This window comes from Amblyraja radiata, chromosome 38 (genome assembly GCF_010909765.2).
Source record: "Amblyraja radiata isolate CabotCenter1 chromosome 38, sAmbRad1.1.pri, whole genome shotgun sequence".
Lineage (NCBI taxonomy): Eukaryota > Metazoa > Chordata > Chondrichthyes > Rajiformes > Rajidae > Amblyraja > Amblyraja radiata.
Genome location: NC_045993.1, coordinates 2,212,797 through 2,236,050, shown reverse-complemented (window position 1 = coordinate 2,236,050; position 23,254 = coordinate 2,212,797). Strand labels below are relative to the sequence as shown.

The 23,254-nt window shown below is 45.5% G+C and overlaps 1 protein-coding gene across 5 annotated transcripts in view; it reads right to left on the bottom strand.

Moving 5' to 3' along the window:
* Positions 1–23,254, bottom strand: part of LOC116967057 (transportin-3-like) — a 53,966-nt gene that overhangs the window by 23,908 nt on the left and 6,804 nt on the right. For all 5 annotated transcript variants that reach the window (XR_004410127.1, XR_004410128.1, XM_033013522.1 and 2 more), the window contains 17 exons: positions 22,880–23,080; positions 21,579–21,652; positions 20,522–20,678; positions 19,460–19,603; positions 15,993–16,168; positions 14,106–14,244; positions 12,461–12,607; positions 11,341–11,448; positions 10,599–10,690; positions 9,950–10,089; positions 9,070–9,261; positions 8,778–8,869; positions 7,329–7,405; positions 6,192–6,252; positions 5,107–5,247; positions 4,457–4,573; positions 3,127–3,221 (listed from right to left, as the gene is read on the bottom strand). Coding sequence is in view for 3 of the 5 variants with exons in the window: in XM_033013522.1 (XP_032869413.1) it covers positions 3,127–3,221; positions 4,457–4,573; positions 5,107–5,247; positions 6,192–6,252; positions 7,329–7,405; positions 8,778–8,869; positions 9,070–9,261; positions 9,950–10,089; positions 10,599–10,690; positions 11,341–11,448; positions 12,461–12,607; positions 14,106–14,244; positions 15,993–16,168; positions 19,460–19,603; positions 20,522–20,678; positions 21,579–21,652; positions 22,880–23,080 (2,153 nt within the window). In the remaining 2 variants the exon portion in view is untranslated. The remainder of the gene's footprint in view (positions 1–3,126; positions 3,222–4,456; positions 4,574–5,106; positions 5,248–6,191; positions 6,253–7,328; positions 7,406–8,777; positions 8,870–9,069; positions 9,262–9,949; positions 10,090–10,598; positions 10,691–11,340; positions 11,449–12,460; positions 12,608–14,105; positions 14,245–15,992; positions 16,169–19,459; positions 19,604–20,521; positions 20,679–21,578; positions 21,653–22,879; positions 23,081–23,254) is intronic.

Genomic DNA, 23,254 nt, shown 5'->3' with positions numbered 1-23,254 from the left:
CTTGCGAAGCAACTTTGCAGGTAAAGTGTAAGATTCAAACTATTTTCTTACACTATTCTAACATGAGAATTCTAAAACAAAAGGCTTAACGTGAGAGGGGAGAGATTTAAGAGGGACCCCATGTGAAACTTTGTCATTCAGATGGTCGTCCACAGAGCCAGCTGCAGAAGCAGATACAATTGCAACTCTTAAAAGGCACATGGACAGATATATGTTTAAGAAAGAACTGCAGATGCTGGAAAAATCAAAGATAGACAAAAATGCCAGAGAAATTCAGCCGGTGAGGCAGGAATAGGCACCGTTTGACGGAATAGGCGACATTTCTGGTTCTCGACCCAAAATAGATATATGGATAGAGTTTAAAGAGGGTGATGGGCCAAATGAAGGCAAATGAGACCAGCCCCATTTGCCAACTTAGTTGACATGGGCCAGGTGGGCCAAAGGGCCTCTATCCTTGCTGAACTACTCTATGGCATCACAAGGAACTACAGTTGCTGGAATCTTGAGTAGAAGACAAAGTGCTGGGGTAACTCAGCGGGTCAGGCGGTATCTATGGTGAACACGGATAGGCGACATTTTGTTTCTGATGAAATATCCCTGCCTGACCCGCTGAGTTCCTCCACCGCTGTGTTCTATGGGTCTATGACTAGGTAGTAAGTAAGTAAGTAATTTTTATTTATATAGCACATTTAAATCAACTCGCGTTGAAACCAAAGTGCTGTACATAAAATAAATTGGGTTTCCATACATCCATACAAAATAAAGACGAAAAGACACAACGCACGATAGAATTTAACATGAACGTCCCCCCACAGCAGGATCAACATTTTCCACTGTGAGGGAAGGCAATAAAAAGTTCCGTCGTCTTCCTCTGTGTTCACCCGTGGTCGGGGAATATTTGAGGCCTCCGCAGTCGCAGTCGCCGTGGCTGAGGCCCGATGTTTCAGGCCCTCTCGCCGGGATGATGGAACTCCGGCGTCGGAGAGAACACTCTCAGCGGCATTGGAGTTCCGAATCGGCCGTTTCCTGAAAACTGACCACGTACTAAAATCTGCTGCATGTTGTGTAGCGAGATGCAATTTCAGATTACGCAGAGTTAAAAAGAAACTCATTGGTTTGATTTAGTGAGAGAGCGCTCCGTCAGTGTGAGCTGATAAAACAACAACGCTAGCCCTGCTCAGTGACCCGTGAGGCCACTGAGGGCAACGTTTAAGAGGTTCCCAGCAGCTTACACTTGGAAAACAACACTGATGGAATTTGTTACCATGACAGAAATTCCTCATGATTATGCTGGGAAGAAAAATATTATGAACACAGAACATAAAGTTTGCATTTCTGCAAGCATGGAGCCTGGGTGGAAAATTATTATCCTGTAATCCTTCCCCTTGGTAAATTCCAACAAATCATTTTGAGACACAGCATACCAAAGCCAGGGAAGGAATTAACGTATACGTGACTAATCTGTAATCTTCTGCTTTCCAACGAGCAAAGGGAAATGTACGATACTAAAACAAAAAGGTCTGCAGTGGGGGAAGGCCAGTAATTGAACAATTCCTAAAGGAGCAGCGCATGTGATAGGTATTCACAGGCACCGACCGCTGCCAGCAAAGTATTACTACACAAAGCAATATGGTTTATAGTCGCAAAGGTGTTCAAGATCAGATATGCAGCATTCCAAAAACGTCGCCTCTATCTTGCCATCTCAAAGGCTGATAATTGGCAGATAATTGCGCGCAGGAATTAAGCGAGATTGGAGATTGCATCAAACGTGATACTTCCCTTTCAGCAGACAATGATGCGCTGATCTGTCAGATACTGAAAGTAGAAGACTCGCTTTTCAAGGCCCCTCAGGGGACTGTCTCATTTAGAGGAATGCCCACAAGATTCACTAAAAAAACCTGTTAGTGTGTGTGTGTGTGTTCGCGTGTAACATTATTTTATTTATATTAATATAAATTAATACAAAATCATAATATATATACATTATGCATAAATATATTAATAATATAAATCCAGACACAAATATAGATTAAAACATAACATATATAGGATTTTATTTATATATGTATGCACATAAAACCACACACACATATATATGTGTGTACACACACATATATATGTGTGTACACACACATATATTTAAAAAAAATCTCCATGTATGCCTTAAGCTGTTTCTGCAAATTAGTGATGAGATTCCATTGTGAAACATATGTACCATTAGAAGAAGCAACCCAAAATAAAGCACGGCTAGTGTTAGGAATCTTAAACGAGACAATGCTGGAAATATTCAGGTCAGGTGGCACCCACCGACAGAAAAGTAGGTTTGCCATTTTCATTTTCATTACTTATGTCCTTATATCTGAAGAACAATTATCGACTGAAGAAGGATCGCTATCCGAAACGTCACCCATTCCTTCTCCCCAGAGATGCTGCCTGTCCCGCTGGGTTACTCCAGCCTCTTTGTGTCTATCTTAAGTTGTTAAACTGATGAACAGGTAGGGTCAGCTCTTGCAGCCACTCGCCTCCTGGAATTCTGAAGCAAATTTAAATGACTCTAAACAAATTACATTTGATCTTAGTAACAACTAGGGCAGCATGGTGGCGCAGCGGTAGAGTTGCTGTCTCACAGCACCAGACCTTGACTATGGGTGCTGCCTATATGGAGTTTGCATGCTCTCCCCGTGACCATGTGGGTTTTCTTCACATGCTTCAGTTTCCACCCACACCCCAAAGATGTGCAGGTTTGTAGGTTAATTGGCTTCTGCAAAAATTGTGTAGGATAGTGTTAGTGTATAAGTGATCGCTGGTTGGCACGGACTTGGTGGGCCGAAGGACCTGGTTCAAAGCTGTATCTTTAAACTAAACTTGATCATTTTACAAAACCCAGATCCCATTGAAGATATTGGTTATAATCTAGGGCCATTATAAGGGCCTCTTGCTGCTAACTCTGAAGCCTTCTCATACACTGGTAAACCATTCCTCAACATGGGTGTTTGGCGATTCTAGTATTACAGCTTCTTTCCATTTTAAGGAATGCAACTCGCAGTTCCCGTTGCATTTAATGAGGGGACCAAACTACGAAAGTCTGCAAAAACCAAACAAATCTTTGTGTAAATCTTTACATACCTTGTTGCCAAGCGGAAAAGATCATCCACTGTGTCCGGATGGTTCTGGAACCCTCTAGGTTGTTCTAGAAGATGGAATGTTGGCCCACAAAATGCCTGAAAGGAATCACATGCAAAGTTCACCCCTTGGATCCACTGGAATTAAAGCCATCTTAAAAATGGAGCATGCATGACAATAGATTCGTCACATAAAGTGGTGACCACATAACTTTGGTGTCACACAACATTCAAGTGTGATCCTGACACCCAATGAACAAAGAGGAAGACATTTGAACTTTATTGCCTTCCATCACGGCGAGGAATATGGAATCCACTGTGGTGGATGTTTATGTTAACTTTTGTGAGTTGTGAGTGTTGCTTTTCACTTAGTATGGCTGGATGGCAACTCATATTTCACCGTACATTAACTGGTACATGTGACAATAACTGACCTTGAAACCTTATCTTTTTCTGTGTGATTTTAAAGCTTTACCCCAGGGTGTTATCCGGATTGGAAGATATTCACTAGAAGGAGAGGTTGGTCAAACTTAGATTGCGTTCCCTGGTGCAATCTGATAGAGAATATAAAATTATAAGAGGCTTGGATAGGGTAGAACAAGTCTTTTTAAAGTTAATAAAATTAATAAAGTTTAATCTAATCTAATCTAATCTTTGCCAGGTAGGAAAAATCAAAGATTAGAGGCAAATATTTAAAGTGTAAAAGTTTAAAGGAGAAATTTGAGGCAAAATACACTCACACACTGATGTATGCAGGAAGGAACTGCAGATGCTGGTTTACACCAAGGATAAACAAAATGCTGGTGTAAGTCAGCGGTTCAGACAGTATCTCTGGAGAAACGGAATAGTCGACGTTTCGGATTGAAACCCTTCTTCAGCCTGCAGAAGGGTTTCGACTCGAAACGTCACCCGTTCCTTTTCTCCAGAGATGCTGCCTGAACCGCTGAGTTACTCCAGCATTGTGTGTCTATCACAAGTGTGGATATCTGGAATGCATAACCAGGAAAACTGCTGGAAGCAGATATGATGGCAATGCCTTAGATGCATTTAGACGGGCGTAGGAGCAGGCAGGAAATGGAGGAACATAGAGCATGGGATTGGCATAATTGTAGGCATACATATCCTGGTCTGAGAGGATTCTTCCTGTGCCTTTTTATGTTCTACACAGAATGTCTTTATCGTGCCACATCTTAAATGGAACCCCACACTTTTGAATAAAGTCTGAGGTTGGAAGACTAACTTCTTATTTTTGAATCTAGCTCCTCGATAAGTCAAACGATGAATATACCCAAAGATCTATAAAACAGCCCCGCACAAATTTACGAATAACGAACCTGCATCATCTCCAGCAGACCCTGCATGCAACTCTCCTCACTGCCATATTCATCCACCAAAATACTACCCAGGTACAGGAAGCAAGAGTGTTGGTGGGACTGGTACACACTCACCATCTGGGGGATGGGCAGAAAAACAAAAGAGACATGATTATGGGCATCCACACGATATTACACCTTCAGGCCTCTTAATGGGTTCCAGCCTATCTTTTAATGTGCAGCGTCGACATCACAGGCAATGTACAGTGAATAATTAATCTACCCATCGATGCATCTTTGGGATCTAGAAGGAAGCTTGGGTCTGCCATCCTAGAACTGGATGGAGTTTGTACGTTCTCCCTGTGACTGCGTGGGTTTTCTCTGAGATCTTCAGTTCCCCCCCACACTCCAAAGACGTTGTAGGTTAACTGGCGTAAATGTAAGTCGTCCCTATTCTGTGTAGGACAGTGCTGGTCAGTGCGGACTCGATGGGCCGAAAGGCCTGTTTCCATGCGGTCTTGCTAAACTAAACGATGTTGTTGACTCCGCAGACAGATACCTGTTCTATCCGTGGTTTACTGCCACAAGGATAGAGGTTTCACTGTACCTCGGCACACGTGACAGTACACAAACTGAAGGGACACGGGGTATATGTGCACGCACGCACACACCTGAGAGACCAGAGGCTGAATCAACATGGCAGATCCTTTTCCCACGCATCTGATTGCAAAACGCAGGCAGCGACAGCATCTCTCGGCCATCCGATTATCAGCCTGGTGCCTGTACAGGGTTTCCGAGATCACTGGCCAGATCTGCAATGGAAAGCACGTGGAGGTCAATGTTGGATCTCACTGTTCCAAGTACACGCGACAATAAAGTATCAATCAATCAATGGCAGATTGAGGAATTATGCATCTTTCAATGTCTCCAATTAGCGGAGAATAGTTGAGAACAAAGATCCTATAGCGAGCAAGATAGTCCACTCAACAAAAAAGATGTAGTCCGGTCATGGGCAGATTCATGGGTAATTTAAGGCTCCATTTCCATAACCGCCTTTCGTCTCCGCACCAAAGATCCCGTAGGATAATAGTGCAGAGACGGAAGCCGGTTACGGAAACATCCTCGCAACAATAAAAGTTCTTTGGTAAAAATCTTCTCCTCATTTTCAGAATTTTAATTTATTAACACAAACTGTTCCCCCGCAAGGTTGATTACACTGCGAGTCGAGTCGGGTCGGGTCCGGTTACGGAAATGGACGATAAAAAGGCCCCACGTTCCGATCCGTTGCGTGCTACACGTCAGCCCATTGCATTTAGCAAGAGTGGTCTATCTTGCTCCGCTATAGGATCTTTGGTTGAGAAGTCTTTGGCTGGAGTAAGCCTGGTGGTAGTGTGAGGAACAGCAGCCCAAGGCTCAGTTGCCAGCTGTGACTGCTCCACATTATGCAATGGCAAAGCTGACAGATCTGCAGTTCAATTTGACCCGGTGAAGCATGAGGAGGTCAGATCAAGCATAACCCAACCCTGTTACATCAGTATCCGAGTTAAAACAGATTAGATTATCGCATGGATCACTTCCAAATTGTTTATGCCCTGTTGTAAAACTCCACCCTACGCTGAACCTCTCTTCAAATGCTGATTAAACTCTTAAAAGCAATTCCAACATTCACTTAACTTAACAAACACAGCTTTCAGATTGCACACTTTTTCCAATTTGGAAATGTTTATTTCTATTTGGGCGTGGTAAGCCATCTTACCTCCTGGATGACTTTCTGAAAGGGATGTGGCCTGCCCTCCACCACCACAGTGTTTGTGTGTCTGTTGAAGGGAGATGGAGGAGGATTAGCACAGCGTAAGAGCAAGCCCGTCATTTTAAGAAACTAAATTCGAGCACTTCTAAGTTAGTTTAGGAGATTAAATCTGTAGCAAACTTTCGTTGGATGCTTTACAACAATTATATTTATAATTATAGAGGAAGTCTCGTCTCCTATAGATAGCTTGCATAACTGATGACTTCATGAACTGCTTCAGAAGGAGGACCATTCAGAATGTTGTTACTGCCACAACCAAAATGCTGTTGCATCACATTAACAGAATATGATAATAATCATATAATAACTGCATCTGCAGTTCTTTCTTCAACATTTATCAGTCTGAAGAAGGGTCACGACCCGAAATGTCGCCTATTCCTTCTCTCCATAGTTGCTGCCTCACCCGCTGTGTTTCTCCAGCATTTTTGTGTACCTATGACAATAATCAAGGCAGTTTTAATTTAGTGTTAATGGCCCAGGGAGGGGGGGGGGGGGGGGGGAGAAACATAGAAAATAGGTGCAGGAGTAGGCCATTCAGCCCTTCGAGCCAGCACCGCCATTCAATATGATCATGGCTGATCATCCAGTATCAGTACCCCGTTTCTTTCTCCCCATATCCCTTGATTCCATTAGCCCTAAGAGCTAAATCTAACTCAAATGAAGAAACATTGCCAGTGTAGGCAAGAGAGAACTCCACTGTTCACTGATCTTTAATATGAAGCCAAGGAGGCCTCGTCTGAAAACGTTACCACAATGTAGGGCTGCCTAGGGTCTGCACTAGTGTGCCAGCCAGAATTATGTACCCCAGTATCGAGAGGGGCTTAAATCCATGGACATCTGACTCAGTCAAGTGCATTACTCCAAGTCGCATCTTGCCAAAGAACAAAGACATTCCCACAGGAAGAGTTGCAATCTCCCACCCCATCCTGCTACTGAGACAAAGTAAGAGGGAAACCTTTGAGATGTCCCCTCTTTGTGACCAGTAGAATGCTTTAATGCACGAGTCAATGACTGAGCATTAATTGAGTTAGTCAGACGCACCAACTGGGCAGCTTGATGAAGTGCGGTGGGAAGGGCTTGTACCTGAATATAGCTGCCAGTCTGTCCAGCCACACTGCTGGGTCTGCTGAGATTCCATTGGTCATGTCAGACGTCAAGAGCTTGAGAGAGAAGTAAAAGTGGGAAGGTTCAACACTCACTGTAACAGCAGCACTTGATACACCAGGGGAATTACATCAGAGACCCCGAGGAGACAGAGGGACGAAGGTTCATTCTCACGACAACCCAGAAATACCATTTAGAGTCATAGAGCGATACAGCGTGGAAACAGGCCCTTCGACCCAACTTGACCACACTGACTAACATGTCCCAGCTACACTAGTCCCACCTGCCCATGTTTGGTCCATATCCCTCCAAACATGTCCTATCCATGTACCTGTCTAAATGTTTCTTAAACGTTGGGATAGTCCCAGCCTCAACTACCTCCTCTGGCAGCTTGTTCCATAAACCCACCACCCTTTGTGTGAAAAAATTACCCCTCAGATCCCTATTAAATCTTTCCCCCTTCACTTTAAACCTAATGTCCACCGGTCCTCGATTCCCCTACTCTGGTCAAGGGACTCTGTGCATCTACCCGATCTATTCCTCTCATGATTTTATACACTTTGTTTTTGTTCAACATCTTTGATTTTGTACAGAAATATGAACAATGTCATAGAGAGATACAACATGGAAAAGGGCACTCCCACCCACAGAGTCCATGCCGACTCCCAACTAGCCATTGACACTAATACCATATTAATCTAATTTTATTCTCACCACATTAACATCAACTCTCCCGAGATTTTACCATTCATCTCCACGCTGGTGGAAATTTACAACAGCTAATTCATCCACTAACCTGCATGTCTTTGGTATGCGAGAGGAAACCAGAACACCCAGAGGAGACCTATGTGGTCACAGAGAGAACACTCAAACTCCACACAGACAGCGCCCGAAGTCAGGATTGAACCCGGGTTGCTGGAGCTGTTGTGTCGCCCGATCTAAATTCTGTTTTTTAAATTCTGATCTAATTAAGTTGGTGGCACAGAATTTCAGGAGATCTATGTGCATCTATTTTCGTTATTTAGTGGCAACTCGAGAGCAGCCCTGACCTACCATCTACCTCAATGGAGATCCTCGGTCAGTCTTTTATCGGAGTTTACTAGACTTTATCTCGCACTAACCTTTATTCCCTTTATCCTGTATCTCTACACAGTGGACATCTAAATTGTAATCATGTGGTCTTTTCGCTGACCGGATAGCACACAACTAAAAAGTTTTTCACTGTGTCTCAGTACACGTGACAGTAAACAGAACTCACTAACTAACAAAATGATAAATTTCTCCAGCAAATTTCAGAAAGTAAAAGCCAAGGCCCACGTTCGGTCCACTGGATTAATTTAGAGCGCCGGTCACTCGTAATTCTCTGCAATGTTTCTTCACAGGGAAGGAACGAAGCTCTTTCACGCTGGTGAATATAATGTTTCTTACTTTCTTCAGAGCAGTAACCTGCATGGAGCAGAGGCGTTGGAAGGTCTCCTCGATCTTCTCTGACGGCATCCGAACCAACACCAAAAAAATGCCTGGCAAAGAGACACAACTTGTCACCGCACAAGAGCACAGCTGATATTACCTACGCTCACAGCGTTGCCCGTCAAGGTACTGATATATTCAAGAGTTTGCTCACACCAGGTTTGCCCCCCGCTGTGAACCAACATGGTGCACACACTGCGGGCAGTTTCCTGACACCCACTGCAGCAAGAGATGGTCAGTGATTCCGTACCTCGAAGCAGTCCGATGGAGGAGTCGTGCGAGATGGGGAGGGCGTCCAGGGACGAGGCCACCTGCAGCAGCCCCTCGAAGTGCCGGGTCATCGGGTCACTGCACATGGTGCAGACGCTCTGGATCGCTTTCGCCGCGGCGTTTGCCAGCTCCCTCTGCTTCAGGCGCTGTGTCAGGAAATTCAGCACCGGCTCTGAGCAAAGAAATAACAAAAATCACACACAGCCAGGGAAAATTTACTCTGTTAGCACGGATCTGAGGCGGAATCGACGTTATTCCCTATCATATATCGGTACACTGTGAATGGCTCGCTTGTAATCTTGTCTTTCCGCTCACTGGATAATGCGCAGCAAAGGCTTTTCACTGTACCTCGGTACATGTGACAATAAACAAAACTAAAGAATATTTTTGTTTAGGTTTAGAAGTGGCATGTAGTGCAGTACAGATCTGTGAGTTTGTCCCATATCCCTCCAAACCTTTCCTATCCATGTACCTGTCCACATGTCTTTTAAATGCTTTTATAGTCCCTACCTCCACTAGGTTCTGTGTGGTAAACTGGAGGATTATTTGCAGCATCAAATGACCATAGCTAACAGTGGATGATGTAGGAGGCACCACAATACGTACTGGTCAAGCCTGCGGCAATGCAATTCATACACACATCAGTGGATATGTTTAAAGCAGAGATAGATAGATTCTTGATTAGTATGGGTGTCAGGGGCTTTGGGGAGAAGGCAGGAGAATGTGGTTAGGAGGCAGAGATAGATCAGCCATGATTGAATGGCGGAGTAGACCTGATGGGCCAAATGGCCTAATTATGCTTTTATTATTTATGACACGTCATTTGAAAGGAAGCTGTGTAAACGGCAGTCTGTACTGACCGAGGCAGTGCACATTGCCGTTGATGTATTCTCCCAACTCGCCCAGGAGCTGCACTCCAGAATGCTGCACTGCGAGGTGTGTGTTGTCAGGGAGGTTGATCACAGCCTGGACCACATCTCCCAGCCGCAGCTCCTTTTCCCTAAATGCAAAGAAAGGACAACATTTTACTCGCTGGAAAAGTGGTCAGATTCGTTCCTGCAACAATCCACAAGTGGCAAGACGACCAACCGAGGGTGCTTACACGAGTGCATGTACAACCGTTTTTTACCCCACGAGATACGGTTAAGTTAGTGGACAAATGCCTGGATTACTTTAGTTTTAGAGATACAGCGCAGAAACAGACCCTTCGGCCCAGCGATCCCCGTACACTAACATTATCCTGCACACGAGCAACAATTTACAATTTTTACCAAAGCCAATTAACCTTTCTGCTGACTGGATAGCAGGCAACAAGAAGCTTTTCACTGTACCTCGTTTGGTGCATGCGACAATAAACTGAACTGAAACTAGCGTGTGTAGGATAGTGTCAGTGCGCGGGGATCACGGGTCGGCGCCGACTCAAGGGGTCGAGGGGCCTGATTCCGCGCTGTGTCTCTAAACTAGAATCAAAAGATAACATTCTCGTGCCACGACAAGATTCACACTCACGGGTTTAGGTTTTTGACCAGCGCGGTCATGATGAAGAGCACGGCTTCCGTCTCCTCCCAGGCTGTGCTGCCTTCCTTCAGTGTTGAATATAGCTGGGAAACAACAAGGCCCAGAGTCAGCAATTGCATTCCCAAAGTTACGTCAAACTAAAATAACAATCATATAAGAATTTGAACCGATGCAAGAAAATTGCTTAATAAATAGATGCACAGCACACAAAAATGGCTGAGGCTGCTGATACAGTCACACAGCACAGAAACAGGTCCTTCATCTCAACTTGCTTATGCTGACTGAGATGCCCCATCTATGCTGGTCCCACCTGGTCAGGTTTACCCTATATATCCCTCTAAATCTTTCATATTCATGCACCTGTCCAAAACATTGTTATAGTGACTACCTCAACCACCAGCTTATCGCCTATACCCACCACCCTTCATACAATAAACAACGGGAATATAGCTGGACTGGGGGGGGGGAGGATGGGAAGAAAGCGGCCCAACAGATGTACAGAATGACGATCGACACAAAATGCTGGAGTAACTCAGCGGGACAGGCAGCATCTCTAGAGAGAAGGAATGGGCGACCCAAAACATCACCTATCCCTTTTCTCCGGAGATGCTGCCTGTCCCTCTGAGTTACTCCAGCATTTTGTGTCTTATCTTCTGTGTAAACCAGCAAATGCAGCTCCTTGCTACGGAATGACGAGTTGCTTTTTGCGTCGTGTCAGAGGTTTCTTACTCACTTGCAGGAAAAACTCTGAAGCTCCGATGAGGACGATAACATCCTTCAGCAAGTCGGAAACGCGTAGTCTGAACTCAAAGAAATCATCTGCCTCATCAAGAACCCCTTCCTGTAAGAGAGACGTTGCAGGTGGTACATGTTTGTGCAAAAGGTCAAGGCACATAATTCTGGACCTCACGGTACAAGTCTGCTTAGAAATAAAATCAAAACCTAATCCAACCATGGCCAACTCAAACCCAACCTCAGCTCAATTCTTTATATTTTAACCCACATGAGCCAGAGGTGTTTGCAAATGTCAGGGGTTATGCAGAGATGGCAGGAGAATGGGAAATACAGATCACTGTCGTGGCACAAGAATGTTATCTTTTGATTCTAGAATGGCAGAATTGACTTGATGGGCTGAATGGCCAAATTTTGCTCCTGGGAGTTATGAGCTTATGAAAGTGGAACAAAGCTATGTGTGGCGCACACACACACACACAAAGCAAGAACTGGGGACTCCTCTGGTAATGCTGAGTTAACTATCCTTACAATGATAATATAAACCCTATTCAACCATCCAAGGCCAAATCTTATATCATACATCCAAACCCATAAGATCCATCGACATGAGACAGATATCCCTTATATCCTTCCCAGTGAGGAACCAGCCTAGTTGTCTCATTTTAGCCAGCTAGTGCACGAAGGTCAACTTTACTTTAGAGATACAGTGTGGAAACAAGCCCTTCAGCCCATTGAGTCCACGCTGCCCAGCGATCACCCCCTACACCAGGGCTAACCTACACACACTAGGGATAACTTACAATTTTGATCAAAGCCAATTAACCTACAAACCTGCACATCTTTGAATGTGGGAGGAAATGGCTTGAAAGTAATCATGCATTGTCTTTCTGCTGACTGGATAGCATGCAACAAAAGCTTTTCACTGTACCTCGGTACACGTGGCAATAAACTAAACATCCTAACCCCTTTATCCAAGCTCTATCTGTGAAGGACTGGAAAACTGGGAGGCATTTTCACAGATATAAAACAGAGGTCACAAGAGTCAATTAGAAGAATCTCTTTAAGAAACAGCTTTGTGTGTCCCACAGTTTTGCTGTCCACGAAGTGCTGGTACCTACGTGGTCAGGGTCCATCTGAGAGTGGAAGGTGAGGGACTGAGTGAGCCTCTGGAAATACGGCCGGAAAATCTGATTGACCGAGGGATCCTTCAGCTTGTGCAGTGTTTCTGCCAGCCGATACCAGAAGTTGAACGTGATCTCCGCCACCTGTACAAACAGAGCCACAGCAAGATTATTTTGTACAAATTTTAATGAAGCCTCATTTTTAATTTAGAGATACAGCGCGGAAACAGGCCCTTTGGCCCACACCGACCAGCGATCCCCGCACATTAACACTACCTTGCCCACACACACACACTGGGGACAATTTACATTTATACCAAGCCAATTAACCTACAAACCTGTACATCTTTGGAGTGTGGTAGGAAGCCGAAGATCTCAGAAAAAAGCCACGTGGTCACAGGGAGAACGTACAAACTCATTACAGACAGCACCCGTCGTAAGGATCGAACCTAGGACTCCTGTACTTCTTCTTCTTCTTGCTTATGGTGTGCACAGCCTAAAGTTGTAGGACAACTTGTTCTATTTGATCTTACCTGATTGTGCACGCCAGGTTGATTGCATTCGTCGAAACAGGGCGGACCACGTGAAGGTTGTAATCTCCCACCCCGGTCTCCTGCACTGCAAGGCAGCGACTCTACCGCTACGCCAACGTGCTGCCCATTCTATATAGGAGAGGAGTAGGAGGCCAAACAGCCACTCATGCCTGCTGTCATTCAATAAGACCATGGCTCATCCAACTGTAACTTTAACTCTGCATTCCCACAGCAACCTTTCACCCGCTTGCTTTTCAAGAATCTATTTTGCATTAAATATATTTAATGACTTTTAAATACCAGGTATGTCTGCCGGTGTCACATGGTTAAGCTTAGGGGTTGAATCAGCAACCACTAAATCTGAGGAAAGTGTGTGGCAGCAACCCTCCTAAGTGTGATTGAATGGAGCAATCGCAGCTTTTAATGGAGAGACATTTTGGTGGAAGGACTAACGAACAGTATAAGTCATGAGGTGATGAACTGGATGAGGTCGGCTCTTTACAACCAATTGTGCGTTCCTTTCAGTGTTTTTTGGTACACAACCAATGGAAACCCACCTGGGAACAGCCTAGTGGAGGGTGCTGCGGCCCCAGCACTAACCTTGGTAACAAATGAGCTACTTAGACAGGCGCCAGTAAAACAAAGGATTTCACTGTACCTAGGTGCATGTGACAATAAAGTATAGTTGAATCTTTGAAGGACGGGTGTCAGGGGTTGTGGGGAGAAGGCAGGAGAATGGGGTGAGGAGGGAGAGATAGATCAGCCATCATTAACAACACAGCCAGATGAGGAAAAACCTTCTCACCCAGAGAGTTGTGAATCTGTGGAATTCTCTGCCAGAGAAGGCAGTGGAGGCCAATTCACTGGATGTTTTCAAGAGAGTTAGATTTAGCTCTTAGGGTTAACGGAATCAAGGGATATGGGGAGAAAGCAGGAACGGGGTACTGATCTTAGATGATCAGCCACGATCATATTGAATGGCGGTGCTGGCTCGAAGGGCCGAATGATCTACTCCTGCACCTATTTTCTACGTTTCTATGCGTGAATGGTGGAGTAGACTTGATGGGCTGAGGGGCCAAACTCTGCTCCAGTCACTTACGGCAACTCACCTCGTACTGCTCGTGCCCAACACAGTTCAAGATGAGGTTGAGTGTTTTAAGGTCGCCCAGTCCCTGTCCTGGTGAACGGATCACCATCTCCAGCAGCGTTTCTGCCAGCTCAGTGAATATGCGACAGTAGTTCAATGCCCTGGAACACATGAAGGCCACCAGAATAGAGGGAAAACCAGCATAACAGATGCCTCCACTCCTCCCACTGAGACTAGATTCACTTAATGTTACAAGGTACAATAAGTGGCGATACTTGTGTACTGCCTAGGTATAGAAGCTGGGATGTAATGTTAAAATTGTACAAGGCATTGGTGAGACCAAATCTGGAGTATGGTGTACAATTTTGGTCGCCCAATGATAGGAAGGATGTCAACAAAATAGAGAGAGTACAGAGGAGATTTACTAGAATGTTGTCTGGGTTTCAACAACTAAGTTACAGAGAAAGGTTGAATAAGTTAGGTCTTTATTCTCTGGAGCGCAGAAGGTTAAGGGGGGACTTGATAGAGGTCTTTAAAATGATGAGAGGGATAGACAGAGTTGATGTGGATCAGCTTTTCCCTTTGAGAATAGGGAAGATTCAAACAAGAGGACATGACTTCAGAATTAAGGGACAGAAGTTTAGGGGTAACATGAGGGGGAACTTCTTTACTCAGAGGGTGGTAGCGGTGTGGAATGAGCTTACAGTGGAAGTGGTGGAGGCAGGTTCGTTGGTATCATTTAAAAATAAATTGGTTAGGCATATGGATGAGAAGGGAATGGAGGGTTATGGTATGAGTGCAGGCAGGTGGGACTAAGGGAAAAAAGTTGTTCGGCACGGACTTGTAGGGCCGAGATGGCCTGTTTCCGTGCTGTAATTGTTATATGGTTATATGGTTAATGGTCAGATTCAGAGTCATGCGTGCTTTGATCTTGGCACCACAAATGTATCTTCACTCCAGAGATACAGCACGGAAGCAGGCCCTTCAGCACTCTGAGTCCGTGCCATCTAGCGATCCCCGCACACTAACCATTAACTACACACCAGAGACAATGTACAATTTTACCGAAGCCAATTAACCTACAATCCCAAGTCGGCTTTTATAACCAAGGGATGGTTGTACACAGAATTCCATGGCCGTTTCAGAACAAGATTCTTGGACCACCTGTGCCCACTCAGTATACATAACTACATCGTGTTTAAGAAGGAATTGCAGATGCTGGAAAATCGAAGGTAGACAAAAGTGCTGGAGAAACTCAGCGGGTGCAGCAGCATCTATGGAGGACAAAGTGTTTAAGAAGGAACTGCAGATGCTGGAAAATCGAAGATACCTTTGATTTTCCAGCATCTGCAGTTCCTTCTTAAACACTTTTGTCTACCATACATAACTATATCCTCTCCACCTTATTCTGCTGGGTACTTGGCCAAAACACAGTGCTGAAGGAACACAGCAGGTCAGGCAACACCTGCAGATGCCACGGACAGGTGACTTTTCAGGTCTGGACTCTTCTTCAGACTCTGAAGAAAGGTCCCAACTCAAAACATTATCTGCTCCTAAAACTGGAGAATTCAAAGTTCATACCGTTGAGTTATCAGCTGCCATGTGTGCTGTTCCTCCAGTTTGTGTTGCTTCACTCTGGTAATGGAGGAGGGCCAGGACAGAAAGGTCAGAGTGGGAACGTGAAGAGTAGTTAAACTGGATAGCAACCGGGAGATCTATTTTGACACAGTGGACTGTGGTCTCACAGATGTACAGGAGGCCGCATCCAGATCACAAAGTGGGCAGCAGCATTCATTTCATTAACTAGAACCCTCAGTGGCTATCGCTGAGCCATGTCAACATTATTGTCTACTCAGATGGCGGCCATGGTCCGTGGACCAGTCAAGGTAGAAACTCCATCATTACTCACTTGTCCATGTCCTCACAGGCGACAGCATTGTGGTAAGCCTCCTCGAGAGCCATCACTCCCTCCTGGAGCTGCAGTGCCAAACGCAGACTCTCCTGCAAGCCTTCAACGGCGTACAATGCCGCACACACACAATCGCTAGCTACCTCGTGCAGGTTGGAGGATGTCTGGTTGTGCCTCTGAAATTCAGGAGACAGTTTATCATTCAGTATTTATTAAACAGTGAATTCACTAAACATTTTCCCCTTATCATGTATCTATACACTGTAAATGGATCGATTGTAATCATGCATTGTCTTTCAGCTGACTGGATAGCACGCAACAATAGCTTTTCACTGGACCTCGGTACACGTGACAATAAACTAAACTGAACCTGTACATCTACAGATATTACTTTCATCATTGCCATACCCCGCTCGGTAAACAGACACAAATAGAAAGAAGATAGACGCAATTCAGCAGGTCAGGCAGCATCTGGAATGGAATAATGGACAGGTGATGTTTGAGATTGGGACAGTTCTTCAGACAAAACTGGTCCACTACTTGTATTAATACAAATGAAGATTCTGCAGCTGATGTTTGAATGCAGGCCCTTTACAGAGACTACTTTGTTCGTTTGTAAGGGAGATTCTTCCTTGATTTCCAATCGCTCCTTCTAAACAACTTTGGAAGAGTTCTAAACAAGCTCCTAGAATAGCAATAACTCGAGCACAAGCTTACAATTGCATGGTGGATGCACCTGTTCACTGATTATCACCTTCCCTTTCTCCCTCCAGCTTCTAATCGCAATTGAAATGGAAAGAAAGGATATAATTGCTAAAGCCAAGTTTCTATCAAAACATGTTCATATGTTTAAGGAGCATAATAAGGCCTTTCAGCCCATCAAGTCAATTATGCCATTCCATCATGGCTGATCTATCTTTTCCTCTCTACCCCATAACCCGTCACCTGTACTAATCAAGAATCTGTCAATCTCCACCTTAAAATTATCCATTGACTTGGCCGGCACAGCCGTCTGCGGCAATGAATTCCACAGATTCACCACCCTCTGACCAATGAGAAGGGTGGGGGGGGGGGGGGAAACATGTGAAGAGGGAGTCCCAAGTTCAGCTGGAGGCAATGTCAATATTGGAACATGCAACAAGAACATAAACAAATGGAAGCAGCATTATGATCTGCAGGAATTAAACGTTACAGAGGGCAGGCAGAGTTGATGTGATGTAATTGGCATATTTCCCAGGTTGGCAAAAGAAAATGGCCACAATGCCAACTTTTACAGAAAATAGAAGGGCTGGCTCGGTCACAAAGCTGACCTGCCAAATGCAGCATTGTGCCCCACAGAACATAAAGTCCCCGGTGTGATTCCCAGGCTGTGTGGTATTGGCCGAGTTTACTCGGTGCTGCAATGGTACGCTGGTTTAAGGGGCACAGACTGGGGGGGAAAAACTGAAGCCATGGCTGCAGTTTGATCAGCTTGTGATTGTTGGGTACATAGTCCAGGGTCGAGGGCGTCCACTGTGGAGCACTGCCAGATAACCCGTCCATGACCCAAGCTTGTGTGAAGATCAAGTTCAGAGCTCTGTCCACAGTGGGTCTTCAGCTACAGCAGTTGCTCAACTCCTGCGGCTGCTGATTCCATTCCAGTTAAAGGTCCGAAGAAGGTCTCGACCCGAAATGTCACCCGTTCCTTCTCCCCTGGCCCGCTGAGTTACTCCAGCATTTTGCGTCCATCTTCAGTTGAAACCAGCATCTGCAGTTCCTTCCTACAACGGCCGTCATGGCCTCAGGATGTCGGAGAATCTATTATATTGTTCAAGAAAAGTCACTGTAGCACGAGAACAGCTATGGCCATGTTAGCTTTCTCTTGTCAGAGTTACATTTAGCAAACTGGTCACCTCTACCTCATCCACCATAACCACTCTCATCCCTTATGTGGTTCACCAGTGTCCGAGCATTAAGTGGCTACCTGAACACATACTTTACCGTGGATAAGCCTGGCTCAATCCTCAACCAAAGACCATATAATTCACTTCCCAGCGGATGGCACCAGATAGCTGATTGGGACTGGTTGCCTCCACCTTGGTGCATTGAAAACAGCCATGTTAGCAGGAGCTTGGATGCAAGATGACTAGTAAGTAAAATGGTAGATTAATGGTTCAAATCTCACTGAAGATACTTTAGCATTAAACATTGTATAACCCAACATATCAGGGATAATGTTAATTGGAATAGAGGGGACATTAAACTGAGGCCATATCAGCTCCCTCCAGTGGACGTAATAGATACTGCAACACTATTGCAGGGAAGAGTTGGAGAATAATTCAGGCTGTAATGGACAGTACTTAGTTAACTACACAAACATAATCTGGCCAGGGTCAACCCCATGCGCACAGAGATTGACAGGCCCATAATTGCCATGGCAATTATTGTGTCAATGCACCTCAACAATATCATCGGTTTGGACCCTTCTTCCAACACTTTGGGACAAGGTGAGATTGTGAAGCTTTTGACATCGACACCAGCCAAGATCAACTCTCATAACTAATTGAACAAAGGGAGGCCAACAGGAAGGGGATACAAGAGACTGCAGATTTTGTAATCTGTCGAGCAGCATCTGTGGTGCAACGGAACGGTCAACATTTTGGGTGAAAGCCGTGCATTGGGAATAACTGCCTGACCTGGAGCATCGTCACTTGGCCAATGGCATGGCAAGGTGCAAATCAGCCTGGACAACGTTACAATTAGACAAAGGTTGAAAATCGACTATGGAGGCCTAGCAAATATATGTAAGCTCAGTTCAGTTTAGTGGATTGTCACGTGCACAGAGGTACAGTGAAAAGCCTTTGTCGTGTGCTAAGAGTGAAATGTTATGTTAAGTGGTACAATTGCTTCGTTTTGGGTAGGATGAAGGCAGCCGAGTGCAATGCGGAAGGAAGGCGAATGCTGCGCATATGGGTAAAGATCACAGCTTCTGGTGGAGGTTTGAGCAGAATTATCCCATCACACGGGCAACAACAGACAACTACGAGGAAAAATCGCAGTCTTAGTTTCAGAGACACAGTGCGGAAACAGGCCCTTCGGCCCACCGAGTCCGCACTGACCTGCGATCCCCGCACATTAACACTATCCTATGCACACCAGGGACAATTTACACATACACCAAGCCAATGAACCTTCAGACTTGTACGTCTTTGGAGTGTGGGAAGAAACCGAAGATCTCGGAGGAAACCCACGCAGGTCACGGGAAGAACGTGCAAACATCATACAGACAGTCCCCGTAGTCAGGATCGAACCCGGCTCTCTGACGCTGCAAGGCAGCAACTCTACCGCTGCGGCACCGTGGCCAATTGTTACGCACGAAACAGCACCCAGCAAGGATCAGAGCACAAAAGTGTAGCAGTGAGATGCTGCAATTGCCTTTCAGACACCAGACTCATGCAAAAAGCCAGTGCTTGTTAGCTGATACTCACAAGGACCTGGAAGAGAGCCACCAGTAGCTGGCTATTGGCAATGTGGTCGGTGTGCAGGATGCCCAGGTTGATCCAGCTCATCAGACACCGGAAAACTTTAACCACCAGCTTTTCATCGTGGCTGCAACGTTCCATGTAGGCTGTCTGGAGAAGGGACAGAACAGGACAGTGGGGGTTAAGTATCTCAACAACAAACGGCAATGTGAAGCGTTAAAGCCCTGTCCCACTTCATTCAAGAGTTCTCCCGAGTTTGCCCTGATTCGAACTCGGAGATTTATGGTAATGGCCGCTCATCGGTACTCGGGGTTCTCGTGGAGATTTTTCAACATCCAACAGGAAAAATCTTCACGAGTCTTCCTGAGCTTACTGCGTTTACCGAGTTCCTGCCGTTAGCATTACGAGCTGCTAAGAGACGTCCCCCCGAACTCCGACGTACCCGCTACGTACATTCTACGTGCTTCCACGGGTTTGATTTTTTTTTAAACCCGGGAGAGCTCTTGAATGAACTCGTACAGTGGGACAGGGCTTTTACCAAACCAACAGGACACCTTCAAAAAGGGCTTCCGGATAAGTGGGAGGTAAATAAAGGAAAAACGGTACAGAACAGAGGAATTTTAGGGTGGCACAGAGATACAGCTGCTGCCTTACAGTGCCAGAGACTCGGGATTGATCATGACTAGAGGTGTCGTGGGGGTTTCGTCTGGGTGCTCCGTTTGCCTTCCACATTCCAAAAACGGGCAGGTTTGTAGGTTAAATTGCTTCTGTAAATCGTCCTTAGTATGTAGGATAGAACCAGTGTAGAGGTGATATAGACACAAAAAGCTGGAGTAACTCAGTGGGACAGGCAGCATATCTGGAGAGAAGGGATGGGTGACGTTTTGGGTCGAGACCCTTCTTCAGACTCAGGTGCACAGGTGATTGTTGGTTGGAGCGGACTCGGTGGGCCAAAGGGCCTGTACCCACACTGTATCTCTAAACTAGAGACCAACATAAATATCTAATGCGATGCAGGATGTGGACAGTAAGCGCTGGGCACGGGAACACCAAGGCGGGATGAGTTACCAATAATCCGATCACCAGGCTGGCATGGTAAGCCAGGTCCTCGATGACCTCCGTCCTTCGATTGGTGCCGACTCGCAGCGAGCGACTGTGCACCTCTTCCGGCAGCACCGTCAGAATCTCCAGCAGGAACGGTAGGGCAGATTCATCGTTGCCGTACCTGGGGCACACGACGCAAATAGTCAGATCCGCCCCGCAAACGCAAATAAATACAGAGCAAAAAAAAAAAAAAAATCACTCAATAACTCGCAGGATGGGAAGGAACCCGAATCTGTCGGCCTGTCTCATGGGCCAGATCAGAATCCAACACTGAGACGCACTTTCACCGTGCCATCCCCTGCCTCCTTCCCGCAGCATGCCAAGCTTAGTGGTCGTGGTTCCACAAAGATAGCAATAATGTGGAGAAACACCAGGAGCAACACAGTCCACTGAGAATAAATGGGAGTTTCATTAACACTCTGCCTCCATAACTCCAAGATGCTGGTTAACAATGCACAAGGGCAGCGCAGAGGCACAGCAGTAGAGCTGCTGCCCCTCAGTGCCAGAGATCTAGGTTTAATCCTGCTCTCGGGGGCTGGCTGTTTGGAGTTTGCATGTTCTCCTTGTGACCATTTGGGTTTCACACCCTAAAGACGTGTAGGTTTATAGGTTTATTGGCCTCTGTACATTGCCCCTAGTGTGTAGGATACGAAAGTGGCTTAACATAGAACAAGACATGTCATCAGATGAGAGCAGAATTAGGTCATTCGGTCCATCAAGTCGGGTCCTCCATTCAATCATGGCTGATCTCTCTCCTAACCCCATTCTCCTGCCTTCTCCCCATAACCCGACACCCGTACTAATCAAGAATATATCTATCTCTGCCGTAAAAATATCCATTGACTTGGCCTCCACAGCCGTCTGTGGCAATGAATTCCACAGATTTACCACCCTCTGACTAAAGAAATTCCTCCTCATCTCCTTCCTAAAGGAACGTCCTTTAATTCGGAGGCTATGCCTCTAGTCCTAGACTCTCACACTAGTGTCCCTGATGTCACCAGTATATGAAGGCCATACTCACTTCTCAATTAGCATCTGGACACAGCTCTTCCACGATGTCATCTGTATGGCAAGGTCAGCGACAGCGAGAGCCAGCTGCGATCCAAAATAGAAAAGACAGCGAGGAATTATTGGTGATAAAAGCAGCACAAGAGAGAAAGCGCGGGGTTAATTGGTGGACTTCTGTCGCACTCTCAGGGCAGTACAAGGTAGTGACTAACTACAAGGTAGTGACTAACCCACTCAATAATCCATGATTGTTTCAACGTTATTGGGGGCCCACAGCTTACAATAGAACGACCAGAGTACAGGAGAAATATTGCAGCCTTGGACACCTGTTCACCAACAGAACTGGACAGGGGCCACTTATCCTCAACCCTGTGGGGGCTGCAACAAGGGTTGAGGGATTGGAAGATAGAGAGGAACCTGTGACCACCTCGTAGTCAGAGCCGTCTTTAACCACTAGCTCAGTACACTGGTTGCAAAACAAACCCAGCTTGTACACAGAAGAAAATAAGATAGAAATAACTCAAATTAAGGCTCAAGATAGGCTATGTGACCAAAATGGTTCACGTTCTATGCAAATTTTGTTTTAGTTTAGTCTACTTTAGTTTAGAGATGCAGAAGGGAAACAGGTCCTTCGGTCCACAACAACCAGCGATCCCCGCACACGAACACTATCCCACACACACTAGGGATAATTTACATTTATTCCAAGCCAATTAACCTACAAGCAGTCCCAAAAGCAGGCTGGTTGCAAGTTGAAGATAGACATAAAATGCTGGAGTAACTCAGCGGATCCGGCAGCATCTCTGGAGAAAAGGAATCGGTGGCGTTTCTGGTTGAGGCACTTCTTCAGGTTGTAAGTTAAATTGTCCGTATGTATAGGGTACAAGAGTTGAAATACGACAGAAAATACCAGGAAATAAATAGGGGATTGATGGAATTGTTCTGAAATCCACCATAAAAGGAGGCATTTTGACTCGGATCTGACATTGTAAAGAAATAGGTAATTCGAGGTGAATCACTAAATAGAACACAGAGGGAATAGCTTTAAGGCGAGAGGGATAAGATTTAATATGGGGGAGCTTTTTCCACACAGAGGGTGGTGAGTGTACGGATAAGTTGCCAGAGGAGGTAGTTGAGGCAGGTAGAATATCAACATGCAAATGACATTTGGGCAGGTAGATGGATAGGAAAGGTTGAGAGGTATTTGGTCCAAACACAGGCAAATGAGACTACTAGCATGGATAAAGCATTCTGGTTGTCATGGATGAGTTGGGCTGAATGGCCTGTTTGCGCACCGTAGGACTCTATGAGTACCTGTGTAACGATGGCCTGGGACAAGTCCTTCAGGCTCTCCAGATGCGTGAGCAGTGAGTCACGGAGTGACGAGTGCATCTCTGGGGGCAGCTCGTAAAACGAGTACTGGATTTTCATCTTCATGGTCTGGGCGGCAAAGTAGCAGGACTCGATGTCACGCTGGAGTCTCAGCAGCTGGTCGGATATCTGCCACGAGAACATCTAGCCAGTGGGAGAAAACCAACAGCAAATGATGAAATCCTTCACAGCATCTACAATCTTACGCTCTTCACAACATGATGCAAGTTGTTAATATAATTCATCCATGGCTTAAATTTCTTCCACTGAACTACTTTTAGATGCAGTGTAATGCAGTGTGTGCAACAGGTTTAAGGA